The sequence below is a fragment of the Siniperca chuatsi genome, linkage group LG11, assembly GCF_020085105.1.
Source record: "Siniperca chuatsi isolate FFG_IHB_CAS linkage group LG11, ASM2008510v1, whole genome shotgun sequence".
NCBI lineage: Eukaryota > Metazoa > Chordata > Actinopteri > Centrarchiformes > Sinipercidae > Siniperca > Siniperca chuatsi.
The window spans coordinates 2,995,638-3,018,952 of NC_058052.1; the positions used below are offsets into that span (position 1 = coordinate 2,995,638).

The window sequence follows — 23,315 nt, forward strand, 5'->3', positions numbered from 1 at the left end:
AAAGACAAATCCTCCTGTTTTGATGAATTGGCCATTAAATGCTCGCCTACACAGTGATTCTGACTGGCCTGGTTGTATAACTCTTGACTTTGCTTAGAAAGCTTTGCAAAGATCCTTGGAGACTCCACATTGAAATTTTTGTTTGTATTCAATTGAGACGGTCTGGTTGGGTGTAGATATTGTTTGTATTTCATTTCTTGATGTTTTCTGTGCAGTTTTTTTCTCCTGTTTTCTGAACAATAAGGTGTGCCTGCAGCTTAGATTCATCTCCTGCTGTTGCTCCCTGTGTTCTAAGCCTTTTCTGCTCCACTGCCAATAGATGTGCATGTGTTAAAGATGGCTTCTGTTTTGTGGTGAACTGGCCTCATCCCGAGGTGCTCTCCTGAGGGCAAAGGTTCACCCCCACCTCCCCTCTCTCTCTTTGCTGGGGTCATTTGAAGACGTAATCCACACATGGCTGGATACTCTCACTACAGCTCCAAGCAGAAAGATGGAGCTCCAGCAGGGTAAAGGTAGATAGGATTAGGCTCATGGTGAATCGTAATGGGCTCATTTCACAAACCTATGTTTTAGGTTGTTTTTTTTACCAATTAAGCTAAACTTGAGTTGGACTTGTACGCACTCTTAAATCAGGACTTGTACCCAGCAAACCCAACCCTTAGATGGCAACATGCACGCCTGGGTGAGCCGATTTAATCCTGTGTTTTTTTTATTTTATTTTGGTCAATGTCAGCCAGAGGTTAACCTGGTTATAGAATGATTGCCTCACCGCGGCTGCAGCCATCGCTATTTATTTCACTCCACTCCACAAGCCCGGAGATTGAGTTGAAGTACAGAGCCTGTATTTAGACTTTATATAAGAAGATTGGTGGTGGCCACCGACAGACCGCTCCAGTCAGCCCTGTGTTCACCGATGGCCAGCCGGATCAATACAACACAATTGAGTTTTCCAATCTGAGGTCTTTTGGTACGCAGCCATAGCACTTACAGGATGATCGCCACTGATGAAGTCTTCATCAGGATCTATTGACAGATTCATTTGAGCACCCTCCTTCTACCCTTACAACACTGTAAAGTAATGGGACACAAAAACCCTCTTTAAAAAGTTTTCTGGCAGCTGATGGACAGATCGAACCAACAGAGCTATCTCACTGTCTGAAGTTGACACTTTTTGCTTAATTCATAAGTTATGCTTTTATTATATCTTTCACAGGGATAGCTGTTTATTTTTTGTGCAGTCGTTGCTAAATTTACACTGTGTCACCCTTCACCCATTAAACCAAATCTGCTCCAAGCTCTCAGATTTAACAATAACTAAAATTAAACACCAGAAGAAAACAATATTCAATAAAGCAGCAAGCAAGAGATTTGCTTTTGAAAGCAAGGCCTAAAAGTGACCCGGCGGCTGATAAAGGGACTGTGTAAATTTCCAAATTATTTCATATTTGATTTCTAAACAAGCCGCAGGGGTATTGGATATCACATGCTAATGCACGGCAGTCATGTGGACTTTTGGAAATTGGTTGGACACTCTCCTCGGTGCTTTTGATGTCCAAGTTGTTTTTTCTCATCTGGAGTGGAGCTGCTCTTAAGAAAGCCATAATCCTCACAGTATTGCTGTGGCAAGCACTCCTCTGGCACAACATTTCACAGTGGCGTGCGTGACTCCACTAATTTTCTCCGTTGTTGGTTTACCTGTTTTGTATTTTTGCTTCCCCCTTTTGACCCCCTTTCTCTCTGAATTCTCCAGAGAGACTATTGAAGTCAGGGTGGATTGGCCAAAGGTGTTTTCCCAGAGTGGAATGCCCAACTCCCTTCTCTGTGAACTGATTAGAGGAAGATCTGCTGCATCTCGCACTGCAGCTGGATTTAATAAACTGTAGGATTCAGTTGGTGTAGCTGAAATTAATGCCGATGATTAAGGTTTGCTTCTGATAGCTGATATTTTACTGTGGTCAATTATCTAATGGCCCATTATTTGAAGTTTTTATTTATTTATTTTAAGTATTGGGCAAATTGACTTTTTGGCCTGATGAACGGGCAAGGTAAAATGAAGTTTCTCCTTTTTTGCCAGTGACTGTCAATTTTGGCAGCTGAAATAACCACTCTCGTTGGCAGAATTTATCAGCTGTAGTACGTAACTCCTCCAAAAAACACAATTTGTTGTTTTTACATTTCTGTACATATGGGTGTTAAACAAACAAGATGCAGGGTGTAAATAAGTGATCTTTATAGGTCTTGATATGTGTATTTTTTTAACTTTGAACAGAGCCAGGTTAGCTGTTTCCCCCTGCTTCATGTCTTTATGCGCTACTTATCTCTATATTGAAAATGCTACATAAATAGTTATCATGAGGTAAGAAAGTGAGTAAGCGTGTTTCCCAAAATGTTGAACTATTCCTTTAAATGCGCTATCAGCTTCGCTAAACTGACTTCTCCCTCTTCCCATCTCCCGTCCCATTTCCTTGAACTCTTAATACCTCCTTTCTTCTTGCTCTCCTTGTTCCCATCCCATCTCTCTTTCTATTGCAGCTTCCTGTAACGTTAATTCCTCATTGATCTGGCCCCCTCAGGGTAACAGTGCTGTTTACACGGTCATATAGAGTGCAGGGGAAAAGTACATTAAACTATACACAGCACTGTTGACTACTCTGTTCTGGCTTGTGTGTGTGTACAGCAATGTCTAAGTCTGAAACCTTCACAGAGGAACCCCACATGGCGTGGCTTTGCCATGACATGTTGAGATACAGGGGAGCAGTAGAGATATTTGAAAGTAAAATTGCCCAGTCTTTAGTGGTAGGTCTTAAAAACATAATTACAAAAGTGTCTCCTTTAGAATTGTACTTGTGATCAGGTCAAAAGTGTATGAACAGTATATTCTGTGATGTGTCATCCTATCCTGTGCAGTATATTAGATGTGGGTGACAGTCACAGCCTGATGTTCAAATTTTCTATATTTTAATTATAAATATTAACCTGTTGGTAAATAATTATGTATAAATTAAAACTGATAGGTCTAAAGTTACCTAACAGTTATATTTCCATGAACACACAACGTGTTTACATGACTTTTGTATGTGTCTGTCTCCTTTAGAGCTGTCAGATGTTGAACCCAACGTTTTTCTGAGGCCGTTCCTAGAAGTAGTCCGCTCTGAGGACACCACTGGACCAATCACAGGCCTTGCCCTTACCTCTGTCAACAAGTTCCTTTCCTATGGCCTTATAGGTAAGAAATCTTGACATTATCCATGTGTCTGATGATGTTTTTGTTGGTATATTTTTAGGGTAACACTTTACCTAACATCTACTGTATGTTTGAATTGTTTGCAGCATTAGTTTTGACTATCATCTTCATGCATATGTACCTACAGTACTAGTCAAAAGCTTGAGAACACTAGCTGAATGCATTAAGTGGTGAGAACCAGCATGTTTCCACGTGACAATGGAACATGAAAATGGTCCAGGAACCTGGTCCGTATTTCTGTTTACTTTACTTTCTGTTAGTGATCTGTGAGGTTCCAATGTCTTGGTAACACAGAAAAAAAGTATTGTAAACTACAAACAACCAACAATATAATTCTCATAGAGGAAGTGTTAGGGGACGATCACACAGAGATGCATCTGCATCTTGTGAGCTGGGCTGTGTTGGCCAAGGTTTTTTGTTTTTTTTTGTTAACCAGATGAGTCTGTACCAACACATATCTGAGGTGGTATGTGTGACATAGAAAGGATGTGTTTTTATTAAGGAAAACACATGTTAATGCAAGATGTATATGCATGTAGAACTCAAATCACTCCCAAAACACTCAAGGCCACCTAACTCCAGCTCTTCCTGCTATCTCAAGCTGCCTGTCAAAAATCTACAGACGAGCCCTTCCTCTGCAAAGAAAAAAAATAAGTAGAGGACATACAGCAGCATCGATTCTGGACCGCTATGATGTGCGAAATGAAGTCGTGTCCGACGGGAGTAGCCAAAATAGTACTAGTTCTAGCAAGCTTTTCCACTGGCGTTAACCTAGTCAGCAAGGCTTCTGAATTTTGGCCTATAGATATCTTCAGCTATTTTCATCTGTCATCCTCACCTTGAATATTCATAACCGTCCCGCATTGCTTCCCATGGCAGGGGATTGAGTCCACCAGCTCTACCTGCCTTATTTGCATATTGAGATGAGATCACAACGCAGGCAGAATCTAGATAACACGAATGGTTATTAATAGCAGGTGTTAAGGCAAAGGCCGATGATTCAATTCAATTCAGTTTTATTTATATAGCGCCAATTCATAAAGAAGGGGGGGGGAGCACAATGCAAATTCCACCTAGAATTTTAAAATAACAATGTAATGGTAGTGTTAATATTAATAAAGTAGTAGTAATAATAATAATAATAATAATAGGGATGATAGTTATAGAAATAATGATAATAATAGTAATAAGACTAATAATAATAATTGCAGTAGCAGTTGTCAAGCACGAACACAGGGACAGTAGGTGGCACACAATCACAGATTCAGACTCTGCAGCTTTGGAGGCAGAAATACCTGCTGAAAGCGACAGGAGGAGAGAGACGAGAAAGCACAAAACTATGGGAGAGAGAAGATGTTAAGTTGGTAACATGCATTAATGGGATAAAAATGCATACAGATGGAGAGGAAGAGAGAGGAGCTCAGTGCATCATGGGAAGTCTCCCGGCAATCTAGGCCTATAGCAGCATAACTATGGGATGGTTCAGGACTCACCCAAGCCAGCCCTAACTATAAGCTTCATCAAAGAGGAAAGTCTTAAGCCTACTCTTAAATGTGGAGATGGTGTCTGCCTCCCGAACCAAAACTGGGACCTGATTCCACAGGAGAGGAGCTTGATAACTGAAGGCTCTGGCTCCCATTCTACTTTTGGAGACTCTAGATTTAGATTTAGATTCTTTATTAGAACTTTATTTTCATTACACATGTACAAGTACATGGCAACGAAATGCAGTTTAGGTCTAACCAGAAGTGCAATAAGCAAGTGCAGTGTGCATAAATGCAGGATAGAGCAGTATTATGAAAATATTTTACAAGTGCTACTATGGACATTATATACAGATGGCATTACTATAAACAGAAGTATACTGATGGATATGTACAATAATGAATCGGACTGTTCTAATGGGGTAATAAGGTATTATGAGCTATGAGAAGATATGATGGTGTCTGACCATAAAGAGCTTTGTAGATGAATAGAAGGATTTTAAATTCTATTCTGGATTTTGCAGGGAGCCAGTGCAGAGAAGCTAATATTGGAGAAATATGATCTCTTTTCCTAGTTCTTGTCAGTACACGTGCCGCAGCATTCTGGATCAACTGGAGAGTCTTAAGGGACTTATTCGGGCAGCCTAGAAGTAACAAATGCATGGACTTACAGTTCAGTGATCAGATGTTATTATCAAGATACAGTGGTTTGAAAAAGTGATTGCAGTTGCTGCTGCTAATGGTGGCCCAACCAGTTATTATGTTTAGGGAGCAATCACTATTTCGCACAGGGCCATGTAGGTTTGGATTTTCTTTTCCCTTAATAATAACAACCTTCATTTAAAAACTGCATTTTGTGTTTACTTGCGCTATCTTTGACTAATATTTAAATTTGTTTGATGATCTGAAACATTTAAGTGTGACAAACATGCAAAAAAATAAGAAATCAGGAAGTGGGCAAACACTTTTTCACACCACTGTATTTTATCCATATACAGATCATATGTTAATACTAGGAGGAGATGGGGTCAAACTGTTCAAAGCATATATAATCATGAATCACTTGGTGTAACATACCAGTGTCCCACTGGAATCTGTGGTCAAAGGTATATCCATTTACAATTTAATAAATATTTCAAATATTGTTTAATATTCTCATACAAATATTTGCTAATATTTTATCATAAAGAACCAGTAAGTTGCAATCAGTTCAGAAAGCCTATGTATCATCTTGGCACTCCCGAAAGTTCTGTGTTTTCTGTTGGGAAGCTACGTTTTAGTCAATTATGTTGCTCATCGTCAGGTCAGTCCAGGAATGCCAGGCACGGTCTATTCTGATCATTGATGCAAAAGCTGACTTGTGCCTCCAAACAGTCAGGACTGCCTGTCCTCATTAGCCTCATCATGGAAATATGGCCCAGTGTCTGCCAGTTATTTTGTTAAGTGTCAAATGAGCATGCATCACCAGATATTGGTCTAAATAGCAGGGATTGAGTCAATGTTACATTGCTGTCAAAACAGCTGCAGCCAATGCTAAACTAAATAAGAGCATAAGCTTACGTGAACATAGCACACTGTTTAAAAAAAAAAAAAAAGCTACTGGGAAGGTATCTTTGAAATGTTTTTTTAAGGTGTATGTGTGGAACTGCAAGCCAACTGAATTTCCTGTTTTTAGGGATAGTAAAGATGAAGTTGACTTGACTTTTTACTATGTTAAAGTGAGCAACCATATGCGATAGGATTTCATGTTGAAATTGAAATTTCTTAAAAACAAAATGTCATGCATGTATAAGTGAAACATTCTGGAACAGAGGAGGGTTTGGGATTTTTGGATGTTCATTCAAACTGAAGACCAGCAGGAGTTGATGCTTTCCAGACTGATACTGAAGTTCCTCAGAGTACAAGTAAAAGACTGTCTGCCAAGGCTCACACACATGCACACACAATCTCTTTTCAAAGATCACCTCACAAATCGCCCCCTGAGTCCCAGAGCCTCTGTCTGTCACTCCCGACCTGACATCAGCTCCCTTAATCCCCGCCACCCTCATCCCGACGCCATTTTATCACCACCAGTATCTTAACAGCACTGTTCTAAGGGGTGCACAACCATGCCGATGCAGCTCGGTCGCTTTCAAGGCAATGGCTCTCACTCTCCACTTGCCGAAAAGATGAGGTAGTTTGACAACATTATTAACCCTGCCGCATCTCAGTTTGACTTTTGTTCCTCAAACAGCGCAAAGTCTCCAGCAGCACTCGCTTCTCCTCTTGTTTTACTAGCCATGCGTTTTTTTTCCTTCCTGCTAGTGGGGGCAGGGTGGGGCTATGAGCATGCGATATTGAATGCGAGTTCAAAGAGTATTGAAACTTGATATGAAGAATGTGTGAGAAGCTCCCAGAGGAGACTAAAGACATATTTTTTCATGAAAGTGTAGAGTGACTGTGTATCAGATCTAGATTTGCAAGGAGAGTTGTACTGTACCAAGCAGTAGTTTTAAGTCATTTGTATAACTACAAAATATAGCATAGCTTTCCAGTGAGTTTTAAAAAATAGTTTCTTCTTAAATAGTGCCCTTCTTTTAATGTCCAGTGCTGTTTTTGGTTTCTGTTTTTTTAAGTGACCACAGTAATTTTACATTTTGTTCTTGTTTGTGTTTTAAAAATACATCTAGAGGTGAGTGCTGCATTATGAAAGTTTGTCACTGACAGTTGTATTTTCCTTGTTTGACAGCTGCAACTCATGATCAAAAAAGTTAGGTAGGTAGGTAGGTAGACAGATCAGATGTAATGTTTTTTAAATTATTTAATCCTGATGGAAAATTGCAATGTTACAGCAGCAAAGTCATATAAATCACAAAGGAATTGAGTTAAGAAGCAAAATGTAATAAAAACTAAAACCATATGCTAACCCTAACTAACTATATATCTATTGAATATACACTGTACAATGATAGTGTCCTATAATATAATATATTTTGGTAGTGCAAGTCAACTAGATCATGTAAACTTTTGTGTTTATTATTTTAATTTGCATGAGTTACCATAATTGTAGTTCAAAGCAAATCATGCAAATCAAAACATAATATTATTATTATTAATAATAATAATAATAATAATAATAATAATAATAATAATAATAATAATAATAATAATAATAATAATAATAGCATTCATTACAAACATGTTGACAATAAAACAATTTCACTTCAAGGGAATATCTGAAGACTGTACTGAGTATTTATCAGTACATGCCAGATACTTGCTAAAATCATAACTGAAGTTAGTATGTATAAAACTGACATTGCCTTCATGATAGCTGAGTAGATATGATTGGTAAATGGACAGAAAGTACAGCACTGGTCTTGTCAAGTACTGCCATCTCCTGGCTAGGAAGAAATACAAAAATCTGACTTATGAGTCTTTGATGAACACTTTTAATGGTTATGGATATGTTCTTAAACAATGTTTCTTAGCTTTAAGCTTGCATGTGATACCTAATTTTCAAATCTATTTGTTTTATCTACCTGCAGTAAGACAGATGCTGTTTCATGTGCTTCTGTAAGTGGACATGATGTTGCTACTGCATTGTAATACTTGCTGAATGGTTCATGTTCCATTTTATATCTTGTAAGCTTTCAGCAAAGGTTGGAGTGTGTTGACGTTTAGGGTCAGTTTAGGTTTTCTCACATTTATGCTATCATCCCTCTCTTAGTCTGCAGTGAGAAAACCACCTCCAGCAGGCAGTTGTTTTCCTCTTTATCCTGGATGTTGTGTTGAATATGATCCTCCCCTTCAGTGTGTCACCCTGAACATTTTCCCCCTTGTCCTGCCAACGTGTCCTCACACAATTTTTTGCTTGTCTAGGGCAGAAGAAAAAAGGAAAGGAAATTGTCTCCCACACACCCACTCATTTCACTCACCCATTTCATTTAGTGTGAGGTAATTCCTCTCAATCTGTGGCCTGAGGTCTACTGGCATGGAGGGAGCAGTAAACTAAGCCTCGGTGATGACAGATATCCAGATCTCTGCCCTATCTTCTCTTTTCCCACTGCTCATCTCTCCTCCCCTGTTCCTCCTTGTTCTCCCTCTCTTTCTCCTGCCTAGCAGAGTCAGCAAAGCCCCTCACTGTGCTGCTAGCAGCTGCATGGTCACTAGCCCACATAGGGCTCAGAGCAAGGCTCAGCTGAGGTTTAAGCTGCAGCCGCTGTCAGAAGAGATGAGCTTAGAGTACAGCTGTGGCCTGCCTTTGATTTTAGGGTTGAATAAATTATTCTTTCTATTATTTTTTATTATTATTATTCTTGAATAAAATGGCTGTTATAATAACAGTACATAATTAGCATGAGCAGCAACGTTACGTGTAGTTTAGTGGTTCTTTTTCTGCCATGCCCCCCTTCAGAAGCTGAAAAAAGTTCAAATCCCCCTCCATACACACGTAAACAGATTGAATTCTTATCAATCATTCACAATATTGGGGGAGCAACAAATAAAAAGGAGCCAAGTTGAATTCAATTAAAATAAAATAAATGATTCAGATCAGCACAATAGCATCAGCAAACTCTTGTTTGTTTTTATGTTATAACATATATCATAACAGAAGTTATCTCAGGGCACTTGTCAGATAGAGTAGGTCTAGATTATACACTTTATAATATAATTTACCCAGCAATTCCCACCATGAGCAAGCACTTGGCAACGGTGGCAAGGAAAAACTCTCTTTTAACAGGCAGAACCTAGGTACTAGGTGGGTAGATATCTGCCTCGACCGGTTGGGTTGAGAGAGAAAGAGAGTGGGGGAGAGGGGAGAGATTATTGGGTTATTGTTGTTCGGATGATTAAGCTGAGATAGCTAATATGTGCTAACGTCACTATCCGTTTTTTCCCCAGTAACTGGCAACTATACCATGTGATACCAACGTCATTATACTATTGGCACACAAGCCATGTTAGAAGCAGAAACCAAACGTTAGACATCTCACACACAGATAAACAAAACATTCATTCTGGATCTGTCAAAATTTTAAAATGATTAATTCACAATCATAATATTTTTTTTTTTTTTTAGGTGAAGTGACTTTTATTCTGCACCTTTCTAAAAGCTTTGTGGATGTTTTATATATATATATTATATTATTTATATATATATATATATATAAAACTTTGTCCTTCACCCTCCGCGGGTGGTCTCATCCTTCGAGCTCGGGTCCTCTACCAGAGGCCTGGGAGCTTGAGGTTTCTGCGCAGTATCTTTGCTGTTCCTAGTACTGCACACTTCTGGACCGAGATGTCTGGTGTTCTTCCAGGGATCTGCTGTAGCCACTCCTCTAGTTTGGGGTTCACTGCCCCGAGTGCTCCGATGACCACGGGCACCACTGTTGCCTTCACCTTCCAGGCCTTCTCCAGCTCTTCTCTGAGCCCTTGGTACTTCTCTAGTTTCTCATGTTCCTTTTTCCTGATGTTGCCATCACTTGGTATTGCCACGTCAACCACAACGGCTTTCCGCTGCTGTTTGTCCACCACCACGATGTCAGGCAGGTTTGCCATTACCATTCTGTCAGTCTGGATCTGGAAGTCCCACAGGATCTTGGCTCGGTCATTCTCTACCAACTTTGGAGGTTTTTCCCACTTTGACCTCGGGATTTCCAGTCCATACTCCGTGCAGATGTTCCTGTACACTATGCCAGCCATTGGTTATGGCGCTCCATGTATACTTTTCCTGCCAGCATCTTACACCCTGCAGTTATGTGCTGGATTGTCTCAGGGGCCTCTTTGCACAGCCTACACCTTGGGTCTTGTCTGGTGTGGTAGATCTGGGCCTCTATCGCTCTGGTGCTCAGGGCCTGCTCCTGTGCAGCCATGATGAGTGCCTCTGTGCTGTCCTTCAATCCAGCCCGCTCTAGCCATTGGTAGGACTTCTTGATATCAGCCACTTCAGTTATGTTCCGGTGGTACATCCCATGTAGGGGTTTGTCCTCCCATGATGGTCCCTCCTCCAGCACGTCTTCCTCTGTTCCCCATTGCCTGAGACATTCCCTGAGCACGTCATCTGTTGGGGCCTTATCTTGGATGTACTTGTGGATCTTGGATGTTTCATCCTGGATAGTGGCTCTCACACTCACTAGTCCATGGCCGCCTTCCTTACGGCTAGCGTACAGTCTCAGGGTGCTGGATTTGGGATGGAACCCTCCACGCATGGTGAGGAGCTTTCGTGTCTTAACGTCTGTGGTCTGTATCTCTTCCTTTGGCCACCTTATTATTCCCGCAGGGTATCTGATCACTGGCAGGGTGTAGCTGTTTTAATGCCTGGGCCTTGTTCTTGCCATTGAGCTGACTTCTTAGGACTTGCCTTACTCGTTGGAGGTATTTGGCCGTTGCTGTCTTCCTTGTTACCTCTTCGAGGTTGCCATTTGCCTGTGGTATTCCAAGGTACTTGTAACCATCCTCAATGTCTGCTATTGTTCCTTCTGGGAGTGAGACCCCTTCTGTGTGGACTACCTTCCCTCTCTTTGTCACCATTCGACTGCACTTCTCAGGGCCGAATGACATCCCAATGTCAGAGCTGTAGATCCTGGTGGTGTGGATCGCTCACTCTTAGCGTATAGCTTGATGTCATCCATGTAAAGGAGGTGACTGATGGTGGCCCCGTTCCTGAGTCGGTATCCATAGCCAGTCTTGTTGATTATTTGGCTGAGGGGGTTCAGACATATGCAGAAAAGCAGTGGGGACAGAGCATCTCCTTAGTATATGCCACATTTGATGGATACTTGTGCAAGTGGCTTGCTATTGGCCTCAAGGGTGGTTTTCCACAGCCTCATCGAGTTTGCAATGAAGTCTCTTAGAGTCCTGTTGATGTTGTACATCTCTAAGCATTCAGTGATCCATGTGTGTGGCATTGAGTCATATGCTTTCTTGTAATCAATCCAGGCAGTGCACAGGTTGGTGTGTCGGGCTCTGCAGTCTTGGGTGACTGTTCTGTCAACCAGGAGTTGGTGTTTGGCTCCTCTGGTTCCTCTGCCAATGCCCTTTTGTGCTTTGCTCATGTATTGATCCATGTGTCCACTTATCTTAGCCGCGATGATGCCTGACATGAGCTTCCATGTTGTGGAGAGACAGGTTATTGGCCGATAGTTGGATGGGACTGTACCCTTTACGGGATCCTTCAGGATCAGGATTGTGCGCCCTTCGGTAAGCCATTCAGGGTGCGTCCCATCTCTTAGCAGCTGGTTCATTTGTGCTGCTAGGCGCTCATGGAGTGCAGTGAGCTTCTTTAGCCAGTAGGTGTGGATCCTGTCAGGGCCCGGTGCTGTCCAGTTCTTCATACCTGAGACTCTTTCTTGTGATGGTGACTGGATTCTGTTCAGGGAGGTTGCTGTGGTCCTTTCTCAGAGCCGCCAGCCACTGTGCATCGCTGTTGTGTGATGCCTCCCTCTCCCATATACTTTTCCAGTACTGCTCCGTTTCCAGCCTTGGTGGGTCTGCCATTGGGTCTGCCATTGAGCGTACTGTTCGAGTTGCGAACAGCCGGTTTATTCTTCTGGCTTCATTATCTCTCGTGTATCTCTTTAGAGAGCTGGCCAAGGCTTGGAGCCTTTGTGGTAGTTTTGAGTGCTTCAGGTATGGGCATCTGGTTGTACTTCTTGGGTACTTGCTTTCACATTGCACCTCTTTCTGCCTCCGTCAGTTGGCTCACTTCTCTCCGGGCCTCCTTGATTTTTGCCTCCAACCGTCGTTTCCATGGTGGGTACTTTTTCTCTTGTAGCCAAGCATCTCTAGGATCACTGCTGCTGAGGCGTATATCAGCTCATTGGTTTCAGTGATGGTTGTGGTAGGGATCGCTCTCAATGCTGCATTCACATCTTCTAGGAGACTTTCTGATGGTACTTCACTTAGCCGTTGTAGTTGGCGTCGGGGTTGCCTTGTATTCATCCTCGCCATGATCTTTCAGGTCAGTTGCTGCCTCGTTCAGCGTGATTTCTCTTGGGGCTTCGTACCCACTCTCTGGTTGGGGAGCTTCTGGTTGCTTCCCTCTGACCTGTAGTCCTGGCTCCCCCTTGCCGTAGCATTTGTGTTGTATCTCGTCAATCTCAAGTTGTGATAGCAGTTGCCGCTTGTGGATGTTGGAACACTGAGATACTAGTTGCTTCGCTGTAAGCCTTGAATGTGGGTTTCGAAGTAACCATTCATCCCACATCCTGTGCATGTAACCCCTCTGACTAGGGTTACTGGAGTAGTAGCATTCCAACAGAGCCTTATTATCGCATCTCGCCCATCTCCGTCTTGTTCCAGTAGCCCATTTGTTGTCTCGATGCCCTGGTTCCCCAACACCTGACGCAGACCTTGTTTGGCCGGCCGACGTCTGAGCCGGCATGTCATATATTCCATTGTCACTCATCATCATGAAAGTCCTGTGACTTACCAATTGAGCTATCCAGCCGCTATATATATATATATAAAAAACAACTTCGTCCTTCACCCTCCGCGGGTGGTCTCATCCTTCGAGCTCGGGTCCTCTACCAGAGGTCTGGGAGCTTGAGGGTTCTGCCCAGTATCTTTGCTGTTCCTAGTACTGCACTTTTCTCGACCGAGATGTCTGGTGTTCTTCCAGGGATCTGCTGTAGCCACTCCTCCAGTTTGGGGGTCACTGCCCTGAGTGCTCCGATGACCACGGGCACCACTGTTGCCTTCACCTTCCAAGCCTTCTCCAGCTCTTCTCTGAGCCCTTGGTATTTCTCTAGTTTCTCATGTTCCTTTTTCCTGATGTTGCCATCACTTGGTATTGCCACGTCAGCCACAACGGCTTTCCGCTGCTGTTTGTCCACCACCACGATGTCTGGTTGGCTCGCCATTACCATTCTGTCAGTCTGGATCTGGAAGTCCCACAGGATCTTGGCTCGGTCATTCTCTACCACCTTTGGAGGTGTTTCCCACTTTGACCTTGGGGTTTCCAGTCCATACTCCGTGCAGATGTTCCTGTACACTATGCCAGCCATATATATATATATTTAATTAATTTATTTTTTTACCGTCTACATAAAAATGTTATCAATAAAACCTTTAAATTCTATTCTGGATTTTGCACGGAGCCAGTGCAGAGAAGCTAACATGGGAAAAATATGATTTATTTTCCTAGTTCTTGTCAGTACACGTGCCACAGCTTTCTGGATCAACTGAAGAGTCTTAAGGGACTTATTCGGGCCACCTGATAATAAGGAATTGCAATAATCCAGCCTAGAAGTAACAAATGCATGGACTAGTTTTTCTGCAGCTTTTTGAGACCGTAGGTGCCTGACTTTTGCAATTTTTTCGTAGGTGAAAAAAGAAGTTTGTTTTATGTGGGAGTTAAAGATGGGGTATGTGATTTTAATCCAATACATGACTTTTTGTCAAATTCAGCAAATATCTCCTCACGGTCCACTAGCTTTCTGTTCAGTGTGTGCGCTGAAAAACGGTGTTTGTACACAGCCCTGACTCTGTAAATGGGAAATAAACAAAGTGGCTTGGAGCGGGACACACATCACTATTCCAGCCATGTCAGGAAACGTTAAATGACTTGCCCACGGACATTCAGCTTACTTTCTAGTTTGCCAAGATATGGTGTTGTTGTGATGTTAGCAGGAGAGTTGTGAGTATTACTGTCTGGAGCTGGTTTGCTGGGTTTGGGAAACCGTTTTGTCCTCTCTGGCTGTTAGCTTCGCAGCAGCAACTGTAGGAACAGTTTACTGACCCACAACCTAGCTAACGTTAGTTACATTGCTTGCTGTGTCCTTGTTCGCTCTATATCATGGTATTTGTCATGGTATTGGATTTCTCCAGAATCGATACGCCACCTTTAACTTTATGGATATACAGTAGTAAAAACTAAAAACCCCTTTAATTTCAAATTAAAATAAATAAATAAATAAAAAAATGTGAGAAAATGATCATAATTTTAAGGCTTGAAGTTTTGGGAAACCAAACACATACTAGAGACCATGTTTGTTGCATAATCTTTGGAAAAGGAAATGCAAAAACACCAATACTTACCATCAAGAAAAAACAATCCTATAAATATATGTATTCCATGCATTTACTATTGTGCACACCCACTGTGTAGTTAATGCTGGGAGCAGAGCAGCCAGGCTGAAAGGTGATCTTGTGCTATTCAGAAGATGAACAGGTGAACAAACTAATTTTCTTCTCTGACCATGGAAAAAGCAGCAGTCCCTTTGTTTGATTTCTAAAGATGTATTGCCCTTATGCAGAGTGCAGCTCGAGAGCTTTTTGTGTGTTGCACACTTAAAAACCAGCCACTCTGCCCTTTCTGCTTACTCTCACTTACGCCACGACTTAGATTTTTGTGACCAGAGTTTGATATTACTTAAACTGCTTTATGTGGCAGCTGGTTCAACCCCCTATTGACTTTGCCCGCATACCCTCAGACACACACACACACACACACACACACACACACACACACACACACACACACACACACACACACACATTGAGCCTCTCAGTGTTATTTTAACAATGCTCCCCCAACCTCTCCTTTGGACACCGCTTGTATAGACTGTGTGCCAAGAGAAGGATTAGTGTTTTATATCACTTCTGACATTCGGCTGGCTCCAGTTTCTGCGTCTGGATGTTGGATGTTTTCAGCACAACTTCCATGCTTGTTGTCGCCCTCGCCTCTGGAGGGATGTTGGCATTGCTCTTTCTCAATGGCCTCAACCATGCATAAAACAGTTCTCAGCAATTAACCAACTTCTTGACGGATATACTGTCTGCACTCCAGGTCTTCACAACAACCGCCTATTACTAACATATCCCAAACATTTGCTAGGTGGGTAGTTTCCTAAGAAGTTACATACTTTATCATTTATCTAATGTCTAGTAGTAATCACATGCTCATACAGAAATGTTCAGTGTCACTTTTAAACCCTGAACTGCCCATCTTTTCCATATATCACGTTGACAGGCAGCATTGTTGTTTTACTTGAAAAAATCCTCGTCTTCACCTCCCTTTCTCAGTCGCTCCCCTCTCTTTCCCCCTGTGCTTATTAGTTAATGAATTGCTGCTCCTGAGGGCGATGGGAAAGGAAAACAGGCGGGCTCCCGGCAGATAGCGGACCAGCCGCTCGGGTTTCAAAAACACTGGCTCCTGTTGCTCTGACAGCCAATTTGTCCCACCCTGCCTCCAACAAAAGGCCACATCTGGTTAGATCCCAGGGTTTGGAGGACAATGTGGATAGACCGTACTAGATTTGTCTAGTTTTGTTTATGCGTTGAGCTGTTGGATTTGTGTTCTTGGTTGCTGAGTTAACTATCAGTCATTGCCCCCACTTCTTAGATATTATGTCTCATTCAGCCTACATTTACTTTACCACTGGAATGGTGATGCATTCTGATTTGTTGTTTGTCATATCTGACACAGGATGGTTTTAATTGCCCAAAGTACACATTTCCATTAAAAAAATGAATTTAAACGGTTTGAGTGGATTTCCACCACAGCACCACATGCATGTTATACATAGCTCTACCTATTTTCATTGGATGGTGGAAATGAAAAGCCTACCAATATATGAAGGTGTACTGTTTAATTCTAAGTAGACATGGCAGCTGCAGATATTAACAGGCTGCTACAGATGTTATCTTTACTGTAATGTTAATAGAGCTTTTAGTGTAATATTCCTATAATATTGTCTGTCATTCATGGATCCCATGGAAAAATGACTGTAGGATGCAGTAGTTACAGTATATATTGCATTCCTGGAGATGATGGGCATGCATTTTTCCTTGATTGTGAAGAAAATCTATTCTCTTCATATATCATTTACCTGTCAACATACCCTCAGCGGCTACTTAATTAGGTACATCTATGCAATCTAATGCAATCCACAACAGTAGCTCTGCCATGAATTGATTTAGGGCTGCAAATAACAATTCTTTTTATTATCGATTAATCCACTGATTATTTACTCATTCTAATCGTTTAATCTACAGAATATCAGTAAACAGCAAAAAATGACTCTCAGAATCCAGATCCAAAGTTCAAAACCTAAAGATATTCAGTTTACTATCATAGAATAACATATCGAGAAGTGTTTCTAATATTCTGCTTCCCTCATGTATGTAAATGGGGAGGACAAAACATTTGAAGCACCTTTAAATATAAAGTAATGCAGTCCAATTTAACACTACTGCATTATAAGTATGACCTCAACAATAAACGTATAGTTGAATTTAAACCTCTGACAGTGTCACCAAAACCTGAACATTATAAGCTTTATACAGGTAGAGTTTATGGCAGAGCTGTTGTGTTGAATTGCGTCAGATTGTAGAGGTGTACCTAGTAAAAGTGGCCACTGAATGTATTCCACACGGGTTGACACTGACTAATCTGCAGGGTAATCATAAACATGATTTGACTTGGCTTCAAACGTAAAATCATTTGTCAAATTATCCATATGCATAATCAATCTCAACTCAGTAACATGTTCTTTACTATAATAGTCTCTCATTATCAAATTAATCGAGTCTGTTTTGGAGTTTGAATTTTCTGAGTCAGCCTTTTGAGAAAATTGTGTTTCTTGTCTGTTTGCAGATGCTAACCATGAAGCAGCAGCAGAGGCCATTGAGAACATGGCAGACGCAGTCACGCACGCTAGATTTGTGGGAACTGACCCTGCCAGTGATGAAGTCGTCCTTATGAAAATTTTACAGGTACAACAAGTTTACTAGTAGTAACTACAGTGTTCTTGCAATAACCTGATGGACCCAACAAATGACGTCCCTGTTATCTCAATCCCTGTACAAATTTATCTAGTACAGTGCAGCAGGAAGAGGACCTATTAAAATTCAAAGGATGATTATTATTATTATTATTAATTACCGTCTTTCATCACAAAAATTCTCAACTCATGAAAATTGGCACACACTTCATACTTGGCGAAAATAGATATCTGATATGGGTCTCGGGATTGGGTGTGGCAAATTGGCTCGATAGAGCCCCCTAACAGTTTTCAAAGTCAAAGCCCCTGTCTTTAACGTTAACCTAGATGTATGAAATTTGGGAGGCAGATGTATCATGTCCAGACTTTAAAAAAAAGCCTTATGGAGCCATACCCTAAACCCAACAGGAAGTCAGCCATTTTGAATTTACTGAACAATTTTAGGGCATATTATGCGATGGCTCCGTACTTTAAAAAACTCCTCCTACAGAATTAATCAGATTGACTTCAGATTTGGGCAGTCCAATCTAAAGACCCTCGGGATCAAAAGACATCTACATGCCAATATTCAGTCATAGTCATAGCGCCACCAATTGGCAACAGGAAATGACACGTTTTATACTTTGACATACTCCTCCTAGGAAGTTGACCACATCCACCCCAAATTTGGGTAGAAAGGCCTTAAGACATTGACAATGCTATATTGTGAAGCTTGTGAGGTTTCATTGAAAGGCTTGGCGTCGAATGTCGATGTTTCACCATGACACTGGAAGTTGAGTGTACATGTTCAAATCTGCCCCAAACTTCACATGTTTGATAAGAGTCCCAGCCTGAAGAAATCTACAGGCCAATATTGAATATTAGTCGTATTGCCACCCACTGGCAACAGGAAGTTAGCCTTCAATAAAGTTGCCCCCGCAGTACGTTTGACCTAGATGCATCAAATTTCTGTGGTTGGTGTATCACCCCAAGACATACAAAAAAGCCTCTTGGAGCCATACCCTACACCCAACAGGAAGTCAGCCATTTTGAATTGAATTTGCACTTTTAGGCCATTTACAGGCTCAGAGTGCCCGCTCATCGCATAGCGCCACCTACTGGCAACAGGAAATCACACGTTTTATACTTTGATGTACTCCTCCTGGCAGGTTGACCAGATCCAGAAAAGCCTTAAGACATTGATGATGCTATATTGTGAATCTTGTGAGTTTTTGTTGAATGGTGTGTCCGTGGCTTGGCGTTGAATGTTGATGTTTTGCCACGACACAGGAAGTTGTTGTAACTTCAGTGTATGTGGTCAAATCTGCCCCAGACTTCACATGTTTGATAAGAGTCCCGGTCTAAAGAAATCTACAGGCCAAAATCGAATATTAGTCATAGCGCCACCCACTGGCACCAGGCAGTTAGCTTTTAACAAAGTAGCCCCATGCTACGTTTCACCTAGATCTACGAAATTTGGGAGGCAGATGTATCATCCAAAGACTTACAAAAAAGCCTCTTGGAGCCATACCCTGAACCCAACAGGAAGTCAGCCATTTTGGATTGAATGTGCACTTTTCGGCCATTTTATTTGCTCTTTTTACAGGCTCCGTACTTTAACTAACTCCTCCTAGAGAATTAATTAGACCAGGTCTAGACCGTACTCTATAATATTAATTACAGAGACCCAACAAATCCCACCATGAGCAAGCATTTGGCAACAGTGGCAAGAAAAAACTTCCTTTAAGAGGCAGAAACCTTGGACAGAGCCAGACTCAATGGTGGGCGGCCATCCGTCGCTGCTGTGATAGGTTTTGAGAGAGAGAGAGAGAGAATGCAAATACCACGTAGAATTTTTTTTTAAATAGTAGAATAGTAATTGTAGTGTTAATATTAATAAATTAGTAATAATAGGAATGACAGCTATAGGAAAAATAATGTCAGTATTTGTAACAGAGCCAATAACAACTGTAGTAGCAGTTGTTGGGCAGGTACACAGGACCAGCAGGTGGCCCACAACCACAGATCCAGTCTCTGCAGCTCCGGAGGCAGAAATACCTGCTGAAAGCGACAGAAGGAGAGAGGAGAGAAACGAGAAAGCACAAAACTACGGGAGAGAGAAGATGTTGAGTTAGCAACATGCAGTAATGGGATAAAAATGCATACAGATGGAGAGGGAGAGAAGGAGAGAAGAAAGAGGTGCATCATGGGAAGTCTCCCAGCAGTCTAGGCCTATAGCAGCATAACTAAGGGATGGTTCAGGACTCACCCAAGCCAGCCCTAACTATAAGCTTCATCAAAGAGGAAAGTCTTAAGCCTACTCTTAAATGTGGAGATGGTGTCTGCCTCCCGGACCCAAACAGGAACTTGTTGTAACTTAAGTGTACATGGTCAAATTTTCTCCACACTTCACGTTTGATAAGAGTCCCGTACTGAATACATCTACATGCCAATATTCAGTCATAGTCATAACACCACCTACTGGCAACAGGAAATGACATGTTTTATACAACATGTGGTCAGGTGCTTGGGTTCATCGCTGCTTGTTTTCTTATGCTGTGGCTCAAATTGCCGTGAGTTGGAATGAGCTAGAAACACGAAACTTGGCCCAATAAATGAAAATGATGTTCAAATGCTTCCACAGAAATGTGAGCCCAATCTGCCACATGGTGGCACTGTAATTAAGGGCCAAAAATGTAGTTTTGGGAAGGCCAAGCCCCTCACAGCGTAAGTCTGATTGACTTGAAATTTCTCACACAAGGACAGCTCGATGTGCTCTACAGTAAAGCCTCTTGGACCAATGAAGTCTGCCATGATGGATTTTTTGCTAATTAGCATAATGTGAAAAACAGTAAAGTGACATCTACTTTTTTGAATTTTGACTCTATCAACACCAAATTTTGGATACAGCATTGCAGGACTGATATACACATTTCTATTATAAATGAGCAAGATCGGTTGAAAAACATTGTCACCATCAACCAAAATATCTTCGCAAAAGGCGGGGCTTAGCACGAAATTGGCCATAACTCATGAACGATTTTTCCAATCATCACAAATCTTGGGAAATATATTCAGTCCGTGTTTGGGAAAAGGTGTACCAAAGCATTTTAAGCCCGACCTATAGTGGGCGCCACAAATGCCCAAAAAAACTTGTACCTCAAATTCTGGTGGATACAATTTCAGATTTCAAATTTGGCATGCATGCTCTGGGGACAAGTATTAACCAAAATCTGAAGTTTCATATTAGTTGGTGTGAGTGGGCGTGGCCCATCACGTATTTACTCATAACTCATAAGATGCCTTTGAGCAATCCTGATTAATCCTGACATCCCACGCTACCTCCTGAACATACACACCGAGTTTTGTTCAGGTCCGATGAAGGGGGGGCGAATGGCGGATCTTTTGAGTGGGCAGTTATTGAAACACTGCAGGCTTTCTGATGATGAAACAAGTGTGTAATTGGTCTCACTCTTTCTTTCAAACAGAATTAAACAAGCTGAAGTAACTTTGCTCGGCTTTGTGAAGCCTGAAACCCCTTTAATTTTAGCCAATTGAGCTGCTTCCTTCTGTTGAGCGCAAAAAGGTTTGAACCCGCTCATTACCGCCTGCGGCTATATTTTATTTATTTATTTTTTCTGTTACTTAGAAATATTTAGACAAAATAAGATTCAAATTTTATCTCTCATTGTTTTGCCATAAGAAAATATATTTATCATCTCATATATTGCACCAGAAGTGACTCTGTAGTAATAATTTTCAATTTGATGCTGTGCCAGCACTAAGTCTGGTGGTACTACCCAGTACCGGATCATACCAGCTTACTTTTACCCATACATAACCTTAAACAAATGACCATAAATGCACATAAAGAGAATTATTAATGATAATGTGTTTTATTTTTTTAATCTCTTAAGTCTTTAATGAAAACATATTAAATATATATATCTGATATATCAACATATCAGTTATATGAGCAGGATGCTTAATTTCATCATTTTGCCTGCCTGGGTACAGATTTTGCAGAGGTGTGCCTATTTTCCCTTTATCTTCATAGTAAATCCCAGCATTTACTTGGGAAATTAACTACACATTTATCAATCTCCTTTTTGTGTGTCCACATGTTAATCAATGAGGGCTGTGGAGCTGCGTGTTTTTGAACAGTAGTTTTCTATGCTGAATAAAAAAAACATGCATGTAGCAGAGTAAGTAATAGTATAATTTCACTCGACAATCGATTATTTTCAATTTCCTCATCTCAATTACTTGTTAGATTAACTTGACTGATTGATATGACTGTGGATTTTAGTATAGTCATATTATGCTGTGTTTCAGGTCCTGAGGACTCTGCTGCTGACGCCAGTCGGAGCCCATCTGACCAATGAGTCTGTTTGTGAGATCATGCAATCCTGCTTCAGGATCTGCTTCGAGATGCGCCTAAGTGGTAAGACTCATCAAACACTATTTCTGATATCATAGTCATTTCTTAAGACTCACGAGGTGATTTTAAAGTGTTTTACTTCAATTACAATCATCAACATCAACTCATACTGCAAAATATTTAAGCAACTCCAGGTTTTGGCCATCCTGTAACATAGTGATAAATCTGAAGGTTCGTGAGATGACAAATGGGATAGGAATACAATAAAAAATGTGTGACACAAAATGTTTGTTTTTTCAGACTTTTCTATAACCATTTCTATTTTATTGTATAATACTGAATCTTTTTACCCCTTCGTGCATCTAAATATTACTAAAATCCAACAATCTGAGAAGGGAAATTCCTCAGTTGCTTTGTTTTAAGGAGACACAATCCAAAAGGTTGGAAACCACTTCTGTAACACACAAGGAATTTTAACAGTTTATTAGGACCAGTGCTGTTTGGGTGAGATTGGCCTTGTACTGACAATAAGAAAGAAATTTCCATGTATCTCTTACAGCACATCTTATTTAATCAGTTTGATGATAATGTTTATTAACCAGCACACGTATTTCTCTTACGTTTGGATGCATGTAGTCTTCTGCATAAGCCTACTTCCAGTTTAGACTCTCTGCCAACTAACTCTTATCTCTAATGTGTATTGCTTCTCTATGTCATTCTGTTTGGTTCTAATTTTTTTCTCTACTGTGTTTGCAGAGCTCCTCAGGAAATCAGCTGAACATACACTGGTTGACATGGTGCAGCTACTGTTCTCCAGGTAAATGAATGGGACAGTGGTGGATGAAGATGGGTACAGTGTTGAGGTAGACGTTTGTGTTCAGATATACCTTATATCACTATGTGTACACTCCTGAAGTGGTTAAGACAGTATGTTAACACCCAGTTTATTCTTATATGTTAAAGGGACTCTTTTTTTAGATATATTTCAGATAAATATCTGATCTAATCTGATCACTTCTTGTAGGACTAGAATTGAAGCATGGATGCTGCTTCAAAGTGAGTAGTAGTAGTTTCAAATCCCAAATCTTAAGTTGTCTCACCACAGAAGAAGAGCATGCCAGACTGCTGCTGCACTCCTCCATAACCTCTGGATTATAGATCAGCAGTTTTCTGCATATATCTGTCTTTCAGGCCTAATTATTTCCCTTGAAGCTCATGACTTTCATTTTGTACTGTGCACAGGGTCAATGGGCCACTGATTGACTAATGCCATAACATGATTTCTCCTTTGGTATTTAGCATAAGACCCCCCCCAACCCACACACACACGCACGCGCAAACCCACAAACCACCCCATCCAGATGCATCAGAGTGCCAGTCACATTCAGTCACAGACAAGGGGATGAGCCAATTGAGCTGCATACCGCATGATCTGCATATAGATGAAACTGGTCTCTGCTTCAACAGCAAAGCTCGCAGCCCCATAAATACTAAGAAGCATACCTACACACACACAGGCA

The 23,315-nt window shown here is 41.2% G+C and overlaps 1 protein-coding gene across 2 annotated transcripts in view; it reads left to right on the forward strand.

The window, feature by feature from the left end:
• The window catches only part of gbf1 (golgi brefeldin A resistant guanine nucleotide exchange factor 1), a 121,732-nt gene that overhangs the window by 51,255 nt on the left and 47,162 nt on the right, over positions 1-23,315 (forward strand). For both annotated transcript variants that reach the window (XM_044215530.1, XM_044215531.1), the window contains exons 4-7: positions 3,095-3,226; positions 17,309-17,427; positions 21,750-21,858; positions 22,552-22,612. In XM_044215530.1, the coding sequence (XP_044071465.1) occupies positions 3,095-3,226; positions 17,309-17,427; positions 21,750-21,858; positions 22,552-22,612 (421 nt within the window). The remainder of the gene's footprint in view (positions 1-3,094; positions 3,227-17,308; positions 17,428-21,749; positions 21,859-22,551; positions 22,613-23,315) is intronic.